Source organism: Protopterus annectens, chromosome 12.part0 (genome assembly GCF_019279795.1).
Source record: "Protopterus annectens isolate FY-2018-M chromosome 12.part0, PAN1.0, whole genome shotgun sequence".
NCBI lineage: Eukaryota > Metazoa > Chordata > Ceratodontiformes > Protopteridae > Protopterus > Protopterus annectens.
In genome coordinates this window covers 1,298,111,947-1,298,131,350 of record NC_056746.1, presented here as the reverse complement: position 1 = coordinate 1,298,131,350, position 19,404 = coordinate 1,298,111,947, and the positions used below count along the sequence as shown (strand labels likewise).

At 47.2% G+C, this 19,404-nt stretch overlaps 1 protein-coding gene across 1 annotated transcript in view; it reads right to left on the bottom strand.

The window, feature by feature from the left end:
* Positions 1-19,404, bottom strand: part of ASXL1 (ASXL transcriptional regulator 1) — a gene marked incomplete in the record, with an annotated part of 1,368,406 nt that overhangs the window by 9,220 nt on the left and 1,339,782 nt on the right. Inside the window, 1 exon segment of the mRNA XM_044090352.1 lies at positions 156-780. Coding sequence (XP_043946287.1) covers positions 156-780 — 625 coding nt within the window.

The following is a 19,404-nucleotide window of genomic DNA, read 5'->3' as shown; positions in this document are numbered from 1 at the left end:
TTTAAGATAAAACACAAAGTAATGCCCTTAAATTTCATGATGTTGAAACAAACATTACTGCTCATACTACTTGCACATTAACAATACTTATCCTGTTTGAAAACTAAATAAAAAAGTTACAGCTGATAAGCAAACTGTCAAAACAAATTTCATACCCTGATTGGCGGCACTTTAGGCTCCTCTTTGGTAGGCTCTGGCTTTTCTGTAGAAACATATCCAATTGTGTTACGAAAGGACCGACAATCATCAAGCCGGGGTTTCTTCTCAGGAAAAGAGGTGGAGGCCATACTCTCAAGGGATTTCCTTTTCTGGTCCTTGGACTCTGTATCGCTGTCTTCCACATCAGAAACACTGTGAGGTACCTTAGGAATATGTTCCAGACAACCAGAGGATGATGGAGAACTCACTGATTTGCCAAGTAATGGAATCTCCTGCAAATTCAAATCTTTAGATGCACCTGATTCCCCATCTGCAGAGAGATTGACAACAGACTTCCCTTCATTATTTTCTTTACAGTCAACCACTTTATTTTCTGCAGAATCAGTAGCAGTAAACATAGCTGTTGCAGCTGCTTCAGCTTTTCGTTCTCTGTACAGTGTTTTTCTAGCCCTGCATCGCAGGTCAGCACGTGAGCGTTTCTTAAAGCGTCCATCCTTGTGTCTTAAGTAGGTGCTACGTTGTGGCTTGGCTGGTACTTCGGAAACTGAAGGGGCAGTTTTATTCTGCACGTCATCTTGCACACTGGTCTGTTGCTCCGACTCCTCTTTGGACAAACCGGAACTGTAACCAAGAAACACAACTTATAAAGCTTTCTGGATGTTAAAAAGATGTAATTTTAAGTGAGACTGTGAACTCTATACTTTTAACATTGTTAGCAAAACATATGCTCAGATAAATGCTAACTTCTGAAAATAAACTACTACAAGCGAACAGTGAATGAAAACTATTTTGTATGTTCTTCTCCTCTCATGAAATAGTCTATCAGTTTTGTTTTCAAGTTTTGTACTAAGTGACACAAACAAAATTGCATTTTACTTAAGCGAATTAGGTACAGACTTAAATGCCAAGTATCAAAGCATTAGCACAAAAATATATATATTTTACAGTAAACAAAACAAAGTTTTCCAGTTTGAAGAAAACACTATTTTCAAGTTCAGTCCGAATTTCAGGTCACTACAAATGTTAGGTCTATTAATTTCTTACGGACCTTTTGGTGGATAGCATCAGCAACGAGATCCCTTGTGCAGAGAGAACGCTGACTCCTCTACATTGATAGAAGAGTTTGAGAGTCGGTTTTCCCTTTTTTATGAGACTACAAATGCTATGGCTAAACAATTCTTCAGTTCTATCTGCCAGTGTTAGACAATGTTCATCTTCTAGTCTTGCAAACTTCTATCAAAACATCGTTCATTTACCTCTGGGGGGGGGGGGGTCTCTAAACCTGCTCAGCCTGGAGGACCATTGCAAGGGACCAGTAGAGCCTTGATATAGCCACCTTCAAGCACATTATGCAACTGACCTGACATCCTTCAGAAAGGGGTCTGTGGATAAATCAGTCTCTGTAGAGTTCTGAGGACAGGCTTGGACTACAGATAATATATCCTGCAGTGGCTACTTTCGGTGCTGTAGGAGAACTGTGGTGTTTACTGCTTGTGCATTCTGGTCCACAGAGGGTAATTGGGTTCTGTGCTATTGTGGACCTCATCAAGTTCACCCACCACAGCTCTTGTGTATGGTTAGGGATGATCACCCTGTCAATAGCAATGCTGTTGCTCCCACAAGGAGCCTGGATGGTATTCCTGGGCAAAGTAGATGCCTTTTAGCATATCATCTGGAGTTCCTAGATGAAACTCCCAGAGTTTTGTGTGAGTATTAGTGCCAGTGCAAAGTGTAGCTATTCTGTTTTTCATAAGTACTTGCAGAGTGTTTAACAACATGGTGGCAATGGTGGCTAAAGTCTTATAGGAGAATGGCCTTCTGGTGTTCCCATACCAGGACAGCTGGGTCCAGATGTCCTCATCCAAGAACACACTCTAAGTGGCTTTTTTAGTGGTTGCTTTCATTTATGCTATCTCTAGAGATCACTAAGTCAGAAGTCTGCCTGACCCTGGCTTTTAGGAAGTCCTTTGCAAGAAATGAGCTGGGCAATTCTCCAGTTTTGGTTACTCCTGGCCCCCGAGAAGGTCAAAAAGGGCAAAGCTACGACCTTCTGGGTGACATCACAAAGAAGTACCCTTATCCTCTGCAGGCATGGTATGTCATGAAGCCTGAGATCTATGTAGGACATGCTTTTACAAGATTTGATATTGAAACACCCAAGAAAATGGTTATCTAAGAAATGTGTACTTGATAAACATGGAAAAGTTAAGAACTTTTGCATCTGAAGATGATGCATATATTAGGAAAGTACAGTTGTGTACACTTACCATTAATGTAGATGCTCAAGTGTATTCACTGTTGCAGTCATCACATTTGGGTTATCCCTGCCAGGGTAGCCCTCGGCCGGCCCAAATACCAGAGGCTTAGTACTTCTGCGTCGATTGCTGTCGCTTCAGGACTGACGTCAGGTCGTCAGTAGTATAAAGTAAGGCAGCCGACGCCATTGCATCAGTTTTTCTTGCCCTAACCTGTCAGGAGCCACCAAGTAGGAGCCAGGTTCTAGTGGAAGAACCTCACCAGTAGAAAGTAAATACCAATATGACCCTTGTAAGGAAAGAGAAGAAAAAAGGGGGGTGGAGGGAGGGAAACCAGGACTGCAACAGTGAATACACTAGAACATCGACATTTATGGTAAGTGTACACAACTATACTATGTTCTTTGTGTTTCACTGTTGCACTTATCACATTTAGGCTGATTCCCAAAGCTGAGGAAAAGGGTGGAGAGGCAGCCAAGGAAACTAGGGGCTGGCTAAAATGCCCTGCAAGACTGCAGAAGCAAACCCTGCCCTGGATTTGGAGAAGAGAGGCAGGTGGTAATGTTTGGTCCCTGGTGGGGACTCCTCTGAGGAAAGCTGCAGAGGTGGAGGCTGCTCTGGTGGAGTGAGTCCTGACCCCCTTGGGGGGGAGGCTTTCTGTGTTGTTTGTAGCAGAAATGGATGCAGTGTGCTCTCCATTTGGAAATGGTTTGTTTGGAGATGGCTTTGCCTTCTGCCCCTGAAACAAAGCTAACCAACAATTGATCAGACTTTCTGAAGGATTTAGTCCTGTCTAGATAGAATCTGAGCTGTCTGTGCACATCTAGGGAGTGCAGGATCCTTACCCCCTTGTTCTGGGGATTAGGAAAAACAGGTGTGCAAATGAATGGATTGGTTGAGAGCCACAATGGACACCATCTTGGGCATGAAGGATGGGTTAGTCCTGAGGGATACCCTGTTAGCATGGAAAATGATGAAGGGTTCCACAGCCATGCATGTTTGCAGCTCCGAGACTCTTCTGGCTGAAGTGATGGCCAGGAGGAAAGCTGTCTTGCAGGAGAGAAATTTTAGTTCTGCAGAAGAAGCTGGTTCGAAGGGGGGCAGGGTGAGCTTTTCCAACATAAAGTTAAGGTCCCATGCTAGAGTAGGTGCTCTTCTGGGTGGCCTCAGGTTGCTAGCCCCTCGTAGGAACTGTTTGATCAAGGAGTGTTAGAAAAGGGGCTGCTCAGTGAGAAAATGAGCAGAGATAGCAGAGGCATTAATTTTAATAAAGGAAAAAGACAGACCACTGTGTAGTGGGGTCAGCTAAGTAATCCAGGATGAGAGGGAGGGAGGGCTATGCCGTATTGGCTCCCTTAGCCTGAATCCAAGTGCAGAACCTTTTCCATTTGCCAGCATAAGACTTTCTAGTGCTATGGCGTCTGGCCTCACGTATGATATCTAGAACCTGTTTACTGAGGTTGACAGATTGATCGGGGGTTAGGGAATAAGCCAAGCTGCCAAACTGAGTGCCTGTAATTGGGGATGCATGAATTCCCCTTTCCCCTGAGTCAGGAGGTTTGGAATCTGAGGAAGATGCCATGGTGGCAGTGGGGACAGGCTGCACAGCAAGGGGTACCAGTGCTGGCAAGGCCAGTCTGGAGCTATAAGAATTGTCCTTGGTTTTTCCTCCTTTATTTTGAGCAGTACCCTGGGGAAGAGAGGTAGTGGAGGAAAGGCACAAACTGATAGACTGACCCAGGGGGAAGGACTAGGCATCCACTTTCCAAACCATGCAGTGATGCTCCCTGGTGCAGAATTTGCTGAGCTGATGGTTGGTGTGGGAGGCAAAGAGGTTGACCTTCAGAATGTCCCATTTCTGAGTTATTAGGGTGAAGGTTCTTCTGTAGAGATGCCACTTGTGTGGGTCCAAAAGATTTCTGCTTAATTGGTCTGCCAGAGAGTTGAGAGAACCTGGTAGGAATTGTGCTAACAGGTGGAGTTGTACAGCAGAGGCTGTGTGCCAAAGGGTCATGGTCAGCTTGCATAGAGGATAGGAGTGAGTTCCTCCCTGCTTGTTGACATACCACATTACAGTGGTGGTGTCTGTTTTGATCAAAAGAGCCCCTAGGGAGAGAAGGGGCTTGAAAGCTGTCAAGGCGTGCTGGATAGCCATCATCTCTTTTTGGTTGATGTGCACAGGGATTTGCTTTGGGCTCCACTGGTCCTGTATGCATCTGCTGTCCAGGTGTGCACCCCAGGCATAGTCTGATGTGTCTGTGGCAAGGGTCTGGGCGGCGGAGGGTGGTGAGAAAGGTAGTCCCTTGTTGTGGGAGCATGCTGCTGCCCACCAAAGAAAATCTTTTCTGAGGCAAGGAATTATAGGTAGAAGAGTTTTCAGGTCTTGACAGTGTTGACACCAAAGGCTCTTTAGGTACCACTAAAGTTTCCTCATATGCAGTCTGGCATATGGAATAAGTAGTATGCAAGATGCCATGAACCCCACAGCTTGCAGGATCTTCCTTGCAGATAGCTGGGGTCTGGTGGCTAGATGAGAGAAGTAGGCTGTCAGGACATTTTGCTTTTCTGACGTTAAGGAATGCCATCTGGGATGCTGTGTCCAGGCTTGCTCCCAGGAATATAATCCTTTGGGTGGGGACCTGTTTGGATTTTTTTTTCGTTAATTGTGTACCCAAGGGGGGGTTAGTAGGGACTTTAAAAAGGCCAGGTGCCCGAGTAGCTTTTCCTGGCTGTCTGCCTGAATAAGGCAGTCGTCTAAGTATGGGTAAATCTGGATATTCCTTTGTTGGCAAAAGGCAGTGGCTGGAGCCAGACATTTTGTGAAAACTCTGGGAGCAGTAGATAAGCCAAAGGGAAGCACACAGAACTGAAAGTGGTGAGATCCTGCCCTGAAACGGAGATATTTTCTGCATGATTCCCTGATAAGAATATGGAGGTATGCCTCTTTTAGATCTAGGGTGGCTAGCCAAGCATACTTGGAGAGCATGGGTAGCAGCTGCTGGAGGGTGAGCATTCTGAATTTTGGGATCACCAGGAAGGTGTTTAGAATGAATAGATCGAGGATGGGGCACCAGAAGCCCTCTTTTCTGGGTACCAGAAATAGTCTGGAGAAGAAACCTTGGCGCCTCTGTTCTGCAGGAACGTGATCTACTGCCCTCATAGACAGCAGGGAAAGGACTTGCTTTTCTGCCTCTGCCCACTGGTTTGGAGGTAGATCTGGGAACCCTTTTGGGGTAGGAAGGGTGTGGAAAGGAAATTTGTATCCCTGGGGCACTATGTTGAGAACCCAGCGGTCGCTCGTAATGGTGGTCAGGTGCTTGTGTGAAAGGAGAGTTTTTCTCTTAAGGGTAAGTGAAGGTGGGCACAGGGAGGGGGTGGGGGAGGTGAGTCATTGTGAGTTCCTACCATAAGAGGGTGGCTTAGAACTCCCTGGTTTTGAAGTGGAGGTAGTCCACTGCTTAAAAATCTCTGCATTCCATGTGGCTGCTGTCTGGGGGGTCTGGTTCCCCGGGGTCTGGGCTGGACTGGCTAAGTGGGAGCAGGAAAGGGCCAGTGCTTGGTGGGTCAATGCCTGCTGAACCTGGGTGGCTGGACCTGTAAGAAATCTTTAACCGTCTGCATAGATTTTGCTTTTTCTTCCATCTTTTTTAAGATTTCTTCTGCCTTAGTGCCAAATAAGTTGTCTTTGTGTAAAGGGGGCATCCAACAATTCAGATTTGACATGGTCTGATAATGGCTGTTGCTTGAGCCATGCATGCCTTCTAATGACAGCTCCGGTGACTGCTGCCCTGCAAGAAGCTTCTAGGGCATCAAAACCACAGTGCAAGGTGTGTTTAGTTACTTGACTTGCAGAATGCATTAACTCTTGTAATGCTTTAGATTGTGCACAAGCAGGAAAGACAGACATTTTTTGTTTGAGGATTTCCTGGGTATGTTGCTGAAATTTTAGCATATGGAACTGACAATTTAGTGCCCCGATAGCAAGAGTAGCTGAGGTGCATACTTTTTTACCCCATCTGTCTAGTGCTCGGGAATCCTTATCTGAGGGGGTGGGATTCTTAGCAGAGGTTGATTTAATCCCTTAAGGCCCTTGGGAAATTACCTCATTGTCAGCAGTAGGATTCTTAAAAAGAAATTTGAGAGCGTCCAGGACTCTATAGTACCTGTCTGGTTTTCTGGGTGCAGGAGGGAGGGTGTCAGGAGTCAAACTGAATTCCAGGAAAACATCCTCCACAACATCCAGGACAGGGGGGATGGCCAAGTGTCTGTGCTGTGGAAGATCTAAGAATTCCCCGAGTCTCTTTTTAGACTGAGGGTAGCCCTGACTCTCCCATTAGAAATGCTCTCAAGGTATGAAGGGTTTCCCCAAAGGAAAAATCCCCTGGGAGAGAAGCGGAAAGGATGGAATCCTCTGCATCAGAATCCTCATAAGTAGAGAGGGGTTGCATGTCTTCATATTCAGATGCATCAGAGATATCTGATTCTTGTTCAGACAGAACTACAGGGGACAGATCACTCTTCCTTCTTCACTTGATCAGCATGATAAGGTCTTCTGCCATTTTTAAGCATTTTAGACAGAGGCAAGGAAGCAGGTGCCTGAGATTGGGTCATCGGTTTCTTGGGTGTCATGAAAGATGTCGGTTTGTGTCGAGAACTGGTAGTGCGAATGACTTCCTCGGAAGCCGGTGGCTGCTCAGCAGCTCCGGACCCATCCAAAGTGGAGACGACTGCAGGATCCTTAGTCGAACAGTTTTGCAGCATACCGGACTCCAAAAGGGTCTCGGTAGCGGCCTGCGAATCCACAGAAGCAGGTATCAGGGGCTGCGAAAGCACCTGAGGACCGGAGAACTGACGACTAGCTTAACGGAAGCGTCGGTAGGTTTGGCCTGTGCGGTCTGTCTCTCTCTTTATCTTTACATTTTTATCGGAAGATCTGCTGTCGGATGGCTTACCGAATCCATATCGGAGTTCGAGGACTGTAAGAGAAAATATCTAGCGACAATAAGGGCCCGACAAAGTACAGTTCTGTACACTTACCATAAATGTAGATCTCCAAGTGTATTCACTGCTGCAGTCATTACACTTGGGTTATCCTGCTGGCAGGCGACCCTCAGTAGGCCTGAATTCCCAAGTCCAGGTCCTGCGTCGGCTGCTGTCGCCTTTTCCCTGATGTCAGTGCGCCAGGGGTATAAAAGATGCAGCAGATGCCATTTTCTTCAGTTTTTCTTGCCCCAGATGTCAGGTGCCCCCCAAAAGGGTAGACTAAAAATATGCCAGTAAAACATGGACGCACCAATACATATATATATATATATATATATATATATATATATATAAAATATATAATACCTTCATCTATACGCAAATACACCACATAGGTTGTATAGGTTAGAGAAGAGCAGATACATTGCAGTAAAGATATGGGGAATGGAGGGTGGGTAACCTGGACTGCAACAGTGAATACACTCGAACATCTACATTTATGGTAAGTGTACACAACTGTACTATGTTCTTTGTGTTTCACTGTTGCAGTCATTACACTTGGGTTGAATCCCAAAGCTAAGGTTGGGAGGCTGGAGCTAGATAGCATTAGGAGCGGCTATGAGGCCCTGCAGAACGGCAGTGGCAAAGCCTGCCCTGGATTTAGAGTAGAGTGGTAAATGATAGTGCTCTGTAAAGGTGTGCACTGAACTCCATGTAGCAGCCTCTAAAATGTCTTTGGTTGGTACTCCCCTGAGGAAGGCTGAAGTGGCTGCTGCTCTGGTTGAATGTGGCATAATGCCCTTAGGCACTGGCTTGCCATGTTGTGAATAGCAGAAACGAATGCAGTGGCCTATCCACTTTGAAATAGTCTGCATTGAGATGGCATATGCTGCAGGATCACAAGGAAAGGCTACTAGTAGTTGCTCTGTCTTTTTGAAAGCTTTGGTTCTGTTTAGGTAGAAGCGTAGCTGTCTGTGTATGTCCAAAGAATGCAGAATTCTCTCCCCATTATTCTGTGGGTTTGGATAAAAAGTAGGCAGATGAATAGTTTGGTTAAGGTCTACACTAGACACTACCTTAGGCATAAATGTCGGGTTTGTCCTCAGAGAAACCCTGTCTGGATAAAAAATGATAAAAAGGTTCCACAGCCATGAGTGCCTGCAGCTCTGAGACTAGTCTTGCAGCGATTATTTCTAGGAGCAGAGCTGTTTTCCAAAATAAAAACTTTATATCAGCTGTAGCGGCTGGCTCAAAAGGAGGCAGGGTGAGTTTTTCCAAAACATAATTGAGGTCCCATGCAGGTACTGGTGATCTCATTTGGAGGCCTTAAGTTTTTGGCTCCTCTGAGGTACTGCCTTAACAAGGGATGAGAAAAGATTGGTGGCTCTGTATTGTAATGAGCCGAAACGGCAGAGGCATGAATTTTGATTGATGAAAAGGATAGGCCTTTGTCCAGCATCTCAGTTAAGTATTGCAAAATCTGAGTAATATTTGGTACAGCTGTGTCAGTTCCTTGTGCCTGGTTCCAAGCACAGAATCTCTAACATTTTCCAGCATAAGCTTTTCTGGTACTAGGCCTTCTGGCCTCCAAAATGACATCCATTACAGCTTTAGTGAGAGGCGCGTTTTGTATCACTACATTATCCGCCATGCTGCCAGATTTAAGGTCTTTAATTGGCTGTGCAGGATCTGATTGTTTTGTTGGGAAAGTAGATGAGGTAACTGAGGCAAGGTCCAAGCCGGGTATTGAGACAAGTTCCTTAGGATTGGGTACCAGTGCTGGCGGGGCCAGTCTAGGGCAATCAGTATCATCTTTGGCTTCTCTTGTCTGACCTTTAGAAGTACCTTGGGGAGGAGAGGCAGTGGAGGAAAGGCATATACTGCTAAGCTCTTCCAGCTGAAAGAGAGGGTGTCCACTTTCCATGCTTGTCTGTGATAAGTCCTTGTGCAAAATCTTTTTAGTTAGTAGTTGTGAGGGGAGGCAAATAGATCTATGTCCAGGCATCCCCATTTCCTTGTTATCATGCTGAAGACTTGTGGATCCAATTTCCACTTGTGGGGATCCATGAGGTTTCTGCTTAGTTCATCTGCCAGAGTATTTATCTTTCCTGGCAGGAATTGTGCCTGCAGATGTACTTGGTAAGTCAAAGCTGTGTCCCACAGAGTCATGGCTAGTCTGCAAGGGGTAAGAATGAGTGCCTCCCTGCTTGTTTATATACCACATGACAGTGGTGTTGTCTGTCTTTATCAGTAGTTGTCTCGGATGAAGTAGGTCCTTGAAGACTGTCGGGGCATTCTGGACAGCTAGCATCACTTTTTGATTGATATGTAGATGCATTTGGTTTGCGGACCATGTTCCTTGAATACATCTTCCTGCCATGTGGGCCCCCCAGGCATAATTTGATGCATCCGTTGTTAATGTCTGCCTGGCTGGGGGTAAAGTGAATGGCTGTCACTTGTTCTGGTGACAAGCCTTCGCCCACCAACGAAACTCCTGTTGCAGGCAGGGAATTAAGGTAATTATTGTTTCCAGGCTGTGGCAATGTTGAGTCCACACACTTTTTAGGTACCATTGAAGTTTCCTCATACGCAGTCTCGCATATGGAATTAGTAGAATGCAGGATGCCATGAAGCCCAAAGCCTGCAGAAATTTTCTTGCAGATAACTGGGCCTTTGTTGCCAACAAGTTGAAATAGGTAGTCAGTTGCCACTGTTTGTCTGGCGTGAGATAAGCCATCTGGGCAGTTGTATTTAAGCTTGCACCCAGAATATTATCTCTTGAGAGGGTACTAGTTTTGATTTCTTTTCGTTGACTGTGTACCCTAGGCCTGTTAGAAATCTCTGTACAAACAACAAATGCTGTAGTAGAATGTCCTTGTTCTCTGCTTGAATGAGGCAGTCGTCCAAGTAAGGATATATTTGTATTCCTCTGTCTGCAGAATGCAATTACTGGTGCCAGGCATTTTGTGAAGACCCTGGGCACAGTAGATAAGCCAAAGGGCAGTGCAGAGAATTGGTAGTGCAATGAGCCAGCTTTGAACTTGAGGTACCTTCTGCATGTTTGTCTGATAGGGACATGCAGGTATGCCTCTTTTAGGTCTAAAGTCACCAGCCAAGCCTTCTTGCCCAGCATGGGTAGAAGTTGCTGTAGAGTCAACATTAATTTTGGCATATCCAGAAATGTGTTTAGAATAGACAGGTCCAGTATCAGTCTCCAGGTCTTGTCCTTTCATGGTACCAAAAACAGTCTTGAATAAAATCCTTGTCCCTGCTCTTGCTCTGGTACTTGTTGAATGGCCCTCATGTCCATGAGGGATGAGACTTGCTTTTGTGCCTCTGCCCATTGAAGTTTTGGCAGGTCTGGCCAACCGTTTGTTCTTGACAGGGTATGGAAGCGAAACTTGTAACCTTGTGACACTATGTCTAGGACCCATTTGTCCTGGGTTAATATGTGTCAGTTTTGAGACAAAAGTGCTAGTTTTCCCCCTAAAGGTGCTGCCAGAAGAAAAGTGCTTGGTGCAGGCAAGAGGAAGTCATTGGGACGGTTTCCTGTATGGTTATGATTCGTCTTATCCACTTTTGGAGGTAGAAGCACCCCATTGTTTAGACCTGTACGAACCTTGGGGCTGGGATCTGTCTCTTGGGAGTCTGTATCTGCCCCTTTGTGGTCCGTCTGACACTGGAAAAGACCAATTCTTTGTAGGCCAGTGTCTGCTAAATCTTGGAGGCTGAATCTGTAAGAAATCCTTAACAGTTTGCATAGATTTAGCTTTGTCCTCCATTTTCCTTAACACCTCTTCTGCTTTAACACCAAACAAAGTATCATGCTGTAATGGGGCATCTAATAATTTTGCTTTGACATGATCAGGCAGACTTTGTTCCTTTAACCAAGCATGTCTCCTGATGACAGAACCCGTAACAGCGGCTCTGCAGGAGGCCTCCAAAGAATCAAAACCACAGTGCAAAGTATGTTTTCCAACTTGTTCAGCTGCATGCAATAAATCCTGCATTTCTTTGTTTTCTGCACATTCAGAATTTGTCAACATTTTCTGTTTAAGCAGTGACATAACATATTGCTGATATCTGAGCATATGAAACTGACAGTTTAAAGCCCTTATAGTCAAGGTAGCAGAAGTGTAAATCTTTTTTCCCCATCTGTCTAATGCCCTAGAATCCCTGTCAGAGGGGGTAGGGTTTTTTTGCAGTGGAAGCCTTGACCCCTTTGGGACCCTGTGAGATGGTTTCTGGGTCAGCAGCAGGGTTATTGAAAAGGAATTTATGAGAGTCAGGGACCCTGTAATACCTGTCCGGCTTAACAGGAGCTGGAGGTAAGGAGTCAGGGGTCAGACTGGACTCTGAAAATACATCAACAATATCTAACACAGGTGGAATAGCTAGGGACTTGTGTTGTGGTAGTAAAAGGAAGTCTCTGAGTCTTCTTACATTCTGAAAAATCTTGACTCTCCCAGTGGAAATGCTCCCTCATGGTATGCAAGGTTTCCCCAAAAGAGTAATCCTCAGGAGGAGAGGCTGAAGGGATAGATTCTTCAGCATCAGAATCCTCATAGGGAGGAAGAGAGTATTCCTGATCAGAAGAGGAATCAGATGAAATGAAAAACTGATCTGAAGATTCATATTCTGTCTCTTGCCTAGGCCTTTTATCAGGAGGGGTATGGGAACCTCTGATCAATGTAATTAAGTCTTCAGCCATTTTGAGCATGTTTTTTGGGCACGGAGGCCTGTCCATGAGGCTGTTGTACTGGTTTCTTTGTCTTTAAGGGTGCTTTAGTCTTTGCCTTTGAAGCTGAAGTGGTTTTAATGTATAAATTGAGTTTGTCTGTAAACACCCTCAGAAGCCGATGCCTGCTCAGTGGCTCCGGACCCATCTGAGGGATCAGTCTCCGAAGGTCCAATACCTTTGACCTTCCAGCGCCCTAGGCGATTCCACGTGGGAGTCGGTAGCGGCCTGCGGGTCTAAAGTAGCGGGCGTCAGGGGCTGCGAAGATGCCTCACAGAGAACCGGCGACTAGCTTAGAAGCCTCGTCATCGGTTTTGGACCTCGGATGCCTGTCCTTTTCTTTGCGTTTCTTGTGAATTCTGGTAGTTGGATGGCTATCCGACGACATGGTATAATTAAATCTTCTGCCAAAATAGTGTAATGCAAAATCGTACCGTCGCTTAATAGTGCGTTGGTTAAATCTAGCAAAAAACCGACAACTAGCAACGTCGTGGTCAGGGCCTAGGCAAGGAATACAGTAAGAATGAAAATCCTTATGAGGTATTTGCTTCCCACAAGAATTACAATTATTAACTTTTTCTGACATCGATCTGGAGCAAGAAAAAAGTTTCCCCAACGGGGTACTTGGCTTTTAATGAAGACTTCGGATCTGAAATTCACACACAAAAATTTCAGGAGTAGACCGACCGGCACTTGCGAACTGCTTATGCTTCGGGCACCGTGCAAGAAAGACTGAAGAAAATGGCGTCGGCTGCATCTTTTATACCCCTGGCGCATTGACGTCAGGGAAGAGGCGACAGCAACCGACGCCGGACCTAGACTTTGGAATTCAGGCCGACTGAGGGTAGCCTGCCAGCAGGATAACCCAAGTGTAATGACTGCTACAGTGAAACACGAAGAACATCTGATAGTTCTAGCGTTGAACAAAGCACAAGCGATAGCGGGGGACGTCGTGGACTGGGCCCAAACAAGTGACGCAGTAAGAATGAAAGTCTTGGTGTGGTATTTGGTTTCCACAGGCGAGACAATTGTTAACTTCTTCTGACATCGGTTAGTGCAAGAAAAAAGGATCCCCAACAGGGTACTTAGCTTTAGAAGACTTCAGCTTCAAATCGGTAGATGAAACTCGGGTAGCGGCCAACCGGCACTCGAGTGAAATGCTTCTGCTTCAGGCTCCATGGCAAGAAAGACTGATTTAATGGCATTGGCTGCCTTACTTTACACTACTGAGGACCTGACGTCAGTCCTGAAGCGACAGCAACCAATGCAGAAATACTAAGTCTCTGGTATTCGGCCGGCCAAGAGCTACCCTGGCAGGGATAACCCAAATGTGATGACTGCAACAGTGAAACACGAAGAACATCTTCAGTTCCTTTCTGGAAAGAGTGGACTGCCTTCGGCAGGTGAGGGGGAACAGCTACCTCAAGTGTAGGTGTTTTTAAGCACCTTGGAACCTTATTCACAAATGACAATGGATGGGACTGGAAATTAACCAGCAAATGGGCACAGCAGTGGCAGTACTGCAAAAAGTTGTACCGATTTCAGTTGGTAAAGAGAAGAGTTATGGGTTGAGGCTCTTAATTAAATGGCCATTCTGTATCCCCATCCCTTCTCATGGTCATGTGCTTTGACTCTGAAAGAAGAATTCATGAATATGAGCAGTGCAAGTGATGTTTCTTTGGAGGATTGCTGATTTTGCATCTTATGGTAGGGTCTGCTGATGTCATGGCCCTTGGTTGGGTAATGAGTCTGGCAGTCAGAATATTACAGTACAGCTGTTGGTGCTTTAAGTTGAGAAAAGACATTTAAGGGAGGTGTACTGGGTAACTAAGGATGCACTTGGTGCCCCCCACTGGAGATAAAAAGGCATGGCCTTTTGGGAAGAGATCCTGAGACGGATCCAAAGTATGCTAGAGAAATATCTCTCAACTAGCTTTAGAAACACCTAGGAATCCTTTAGGATTAACTGGCGCTGTTACTGAGGACAAAAAAGTCTGATCTACCCTTCTGATCGTAACTTCATTTGTCAGCAACCTGTGGGTATCGGATCCGACCTGGATCCGAGCCGGCAGCTTTCCAAGCTAGAGATCCGAGCTCCAAGCTCCTCCCCCTTACCCATAATGCCCTGCCAACTCTTTCCAATCCCCAGATCGCATTTGACAATCTACATAATCTAACCATGACAAAGCAACAACCTGGAGAATCCTAACCTAAGGATTAACAAATGACCAGGATAAACCATCCCAGTGATCAGGAAACCAAAAAACCAAGTTAGGGGGAATGAGGGGGGGTCGGTTGCTGACAAATTAAGTTACCTACTCAGATGGAACCTTATGGTGAGTACAAAACTTCTTTATCTGAAGTAGGAAACTTCATTTGATCATCAACCTGTGGGACAGAGTCCCCAGCTACCAAAAAACTTGGGAGGTCCTCAAGGAAAGATATTCCGGAGCACTGCAGAGCCAAAAGCCACCCTTCCTCTAGACACTAAATCCAATTTATAGTGAGAGATAAAGGTATGAGAGGATGCCCAAGCAGCCGCAGAACAAATGTCATCCAAGGGAATTCTTGACCAGAATGCAGCTGATGTAGCATTAGAACGGGTAGAGTGAGCGTGAACCCCAGTAGGTTCTGGCAGGCCAGATAGTTTATATACGAACAAAATGCAATTTGAAATCCATCTGGCCAGAGTCACCTTCAATACAGGCTTACCCAAGAAGGATTTAGCAAAAGAGACAAATAGCTAAGGCTTGCGGAAGGCCGCTGTTCTGTGTAAATAAAACCATAGCTGCCTATGAACATCTACCAAATTAAGTTTGTACTCCCCTTTGTTCTGATAGTTAGGGAAGAAAATTGGAAGATTATTGGACTGATTGATGTTCGTCTCGGAGGCCACTTTAGGTAGGAAAGATAGATTTAGTCCTGAGAGAGACCCTGTCCTTATGGAAAACTAGATACGGGGCTTTAATACAGAGAACTTGAAGCTCCGCCACTCTTTTAGCTGAGGTAATGGCTACAGAAAAGGCAGTTTTCCAGAACAAGAATTTCAAATCAACAGAGGCTGTAGGTTCAAAAGGAGGTCCAGTTAGAGCTTGAAGGACCAAGGTTAGATCCCAAGGAGGGACGGGGTTCCTAACAGGGGGTCTCAAGAGAAATGTACCTTTCAAAAAGGCCTTACAAATCTTGGTGGAAGCGAGGGGACTGAGATTATCTCCAATGTGAAAATGTGAGATGGCAACCATTTGAACCTTTACAGTAGAGGAACTGGCCCCTTGCTGAAAAATATGCGATAGAAAATCGAGCACTGCTGGGATGGGAGCAGTGAAAGGATCCAATTTCCTATGAGATGCCCAAATAGAAAACCGCTTCCATTTACTACTGTAAACCTTCCTGGTAGATGGCTTATGCGCCGCTACCAGGATAGATCTAACTGCAGAAGAGATAACGGGAGTCCTAGCAACTAATGGAACTGGATCAACCACGGTAAGAGCTTGAGATCGACAAGGTTCGGGGGCTTCAATCCCAAAGGATGAGATATCAGATCCGGGATGGAATCCAAGATCCAGAGAGGACCAGGTTTGACGAGGCCAGAATGGGGCTATGAGGATAATCTTGTTCCCCAACCGACGAGCTTTCTGTAAGAATTTTATCATCAATGGAAGAGGAGGATAAGCATACAGAAGACCGGGTGGCCAAGCATGAACTAGAGCATCTCTGGGGCTCTCCCCGGAGGAGGAATCAGAGCGAAAAACTCGCTGCACTTCGCGTTGGAAGGAGACGCGAAGAGATCGCAGCAAGTCTGACCCCACTTGCGGAAGATCTGTTTCGCTACTAAGGGATTCGGAGACCACTCGTAAGGCAAGAGGATGGTTTGACTCAGTTTGTCCGCTAGGATGTTGGACCAACCCGGAATGTGTGTTGCCAACAGAAAACGGTTGGTGGATATCGTCCAATCCTAAACTCTCACTGCTTCTCGACAAAGAGGGTAAGACCAGGTCCCCCCTGTTTGTTGATGTACCAGACCACCGACATGTTGCCTGACTGAATCGCAATAGTCCCTGGAGGGAGAAAGGCATGAAGGGCTTGCAATGCTAGAAGCACCGCTCTCATCTCCAGAACAATGATATGCAGAACGGTCTCTGTCTGAGTCCACATACCTTGAACAGTTCTGTGCTCGACGTGCCCCCCCCACCCAAGGCGAGAAGCGTCCGGGGTCACCGTGGCCGGGGGTTGCTGCATAACAAATGGTCGCCCTTCCCGAAGCTCTCTGGAGTGTAGCCACCACAAGAGAGAATTTCTGCACACTGTTGAGAGGAATCGTCAAGTCCAATGGATGGTGAAGGATGGACCACTGGACCTGTAATGTCCACTGGAGAATCCTCATGTGCAAGTGGGCTAAGGGCACGAGGTTGATTGCCGCTGCCATGGACCCTACAGCTCTAAGGACTAACTCCACTGACAGGGCAGGTGACTGGAGAAGGGCTAAAATGTGTAAGGTCAAACTGCGTAGTCTGTCTGACGTCAAGAAGGCCTTGGTTTGAAGTGTGTCTATCTTGGCCCCTATGAACTCCAAGACTTGAACTGGTTTGGAGGGATGACTTCAAGTTTATGGTGATCCCCAAATGGGATGCTAGAAGTAGGAAACAATCGCTGGCTAAGCAGAGTAGATGCCTGGTGGAAGCGGTCAGGAGCCAGTCGTCTAGGTAAGGAAAAACCTGTATTCCCTGAAGCCTCAGGTGGGCCGCTACAACTGCCATGACCTTGGTGAACACCCTGGGGGCTGTGGTGAAACCGAAGGGCAGGACCCTGAACTGGTACTGACTGGCTCCTAGCCGGAAGCGGAGAAACCTCCTGGAACGCCTGTCCATGAGAAAGTGACAGTACGCATCCTTGAGGTCTATGGAGCACATCCAGTCCTTATCCTGCATCAGAGGCAGAATGGATTGAAGCGTGACCATCCGGAACATTTCCTTGGCAATGAAGAGGTTCATTGTTGAAAGGACGAGGATCTGCCTTAAGTCCCCCGTCTTCTTTGGCACCAAAAAGAACCTGGAGTAAATGCCTAATCCGGATTGTCCTGGGGGACGTGCTGGATGGCTCTATTTTCTAGCAGTTTTTTTACCTCTAAAGCTGCAGCCTCCCTCTGACTGGGTGGGTACATCGGGGAGACCCCTCGACTGAGGAGGCAGATTTATGAAAGGGATAGAATAACCTCTGGAAATTATTCTAAGCACCCAGCGATCTGATATTATGGACTTCCATTGGGCAGAGTGCTTCAAAAAACGCCCCCCGACTGCCTCCAGAGAGGAGCAGTCAGGCAACCCCTCAAGGCTGCTGTGTGGGTCAATCAGAAAAGGGCTCCCACGACCCAAAATTTTTCGGTCCCCCTCTGCCTCTGGGTCGGTGTCCACCTTGTCCCCCTCTGCCTCTGAAGGATGAAAGGTCCGGAGAGTAATGGGACTGCTGACACTTCTGGAACCACATCTTCTCCTCTCTGGTTCCTAGAAAAGGACCTTTGAGGAGCTGAGAAGCGGACTCAGATGGCAGACAGCGTCTTCCCATCTTTTTCGCTCTGAACCAATGTGTCGCGGACGGTCTTCCCAAAGAGTAGAACCGAAGGGTGCGTTCGCGAAGGACGCCTTGAAAGGTTCTGCAAAGTCACAAAGCCGGAGCCAGGAGTGACGCCTTAAGGCGATACTGGACCCGCTGGCTCTAGCGGCTCCTTCCATGGCATGGGAAAGTAGTCGCATAGACGTGTTCGAAACAGATTTGAGAGTGGCCAAGCGAGTCGAGAAGGTCCGTTTGTCCTCGGCCGACATGGACTCAGGGGGGGACTCAGCATATTCTTTCACCAGATCCAGCTGAAGTCTAGTTACATGGGCCAAGTAATTCAGCGCCCTTATAGAAAAGGTAGCTGAAGCAAACATCCGCTTCCCGATACGATCCATTGTCCGAGACTCCTTATCAGGGGGATAGATAGAGAAACTATCCTGAGCAAGTTCCTTCTTGGTGGCTGCCGCCACCACCATGGCATCTATCGGGGAACCCTTACTCCAAGCCGTCCTATCCATGGGGGGACTGAGAATCCTGTCTGGCCTCCTGAGGATCGGCTCTACAGTGTCCGGTTCCTTCCACGCCATGGTAGTGATGAGATCAACCAAGGGGTCGGCCGGAGGGGACACCCAAGAGGTACACGGGCCTGCGAACGCCTCCAGAAACACTGACTCATCCGAGGAAGGCTTTTGGGCTGACCACCCCCCCTTTCAGGTGAAGCATTTCCATAATGTCTCCAAAGGAGACGTCATCGGGGGGGTGACCTGGGGGAGCCTTTCCCTTCTTCCAAATCGGTGTCCTCCGTGAGGGACTCAGGGGAGTCCAAGTGCCTCCTCTTACACTTACGTTTGTGAGGGACCTCCTTGGTGGGACTGTCCAAGGAGGGCTCACTAACAGGGCCGTGTTCCGCCAGTGGAACGGGCTGGGGCGTCAATGCAGGCTGTCCCTGGGACTGGATGATGGAAGACAAGCCCAGCTGCAAGGGAGTGGGGGCTGGATCTGAAGAAAGAGTAGGGGGTCTCGAACTTCTCAAAAGAACCCTTTCCACCACGTCGAAAGCCGAGGGTGAACCAATCTCTCTGGGCTCTGTGGTTAACACCCTCGTATCTGGTGCAGGGATCGGCATTGGAGCCGAAGCACTCGGACCCGAGAGGGAAGTGTGCTCCAACTAAAATGGAGCCGAAGACACACTGCCCCCCCCCCCAGATCCGACGCATGGCTCACGGCTCCGAGAGCTCGGATATGAAAGTGGATCCGACAAACTCGAGGACATGGCCGGAGTCGAGGTAACTAGAACTGTCGGCGACGACACCCCGGCCTCGGGACTACTTGGATCCGACGGCTCCGAAACCTGATAATAAATCGGAGATTTAGCTATCAGGGCAAAAAGTGGGGATGAACTCCCCCTCCCCCCAGCAGCACTCCCATCTGCATCTGGGTTTGGAGAAAACAGCGCATCATCCGGTCCAGATCAACATCGGAGAGACTGCGGGTCGACCTAGAAGAGGCCACCGAAGCTGGCCGGGAGGGCCACCGCAACGACCACGAAGATGGTCTGGTGAGAAGCATGGAGAACGGAGCAGAGGGGAGGAAGGCCCGGATATCTTCTGAGGTGAGAAGAGCAGCTTGGCAGTCGGGGCTGAGGGGGCAGAGTCGGCCTGCCACTTGTGGCTCCTACGCCTATTTTTCTCCCTCTATCTTTCTCCCTTTCTCTCT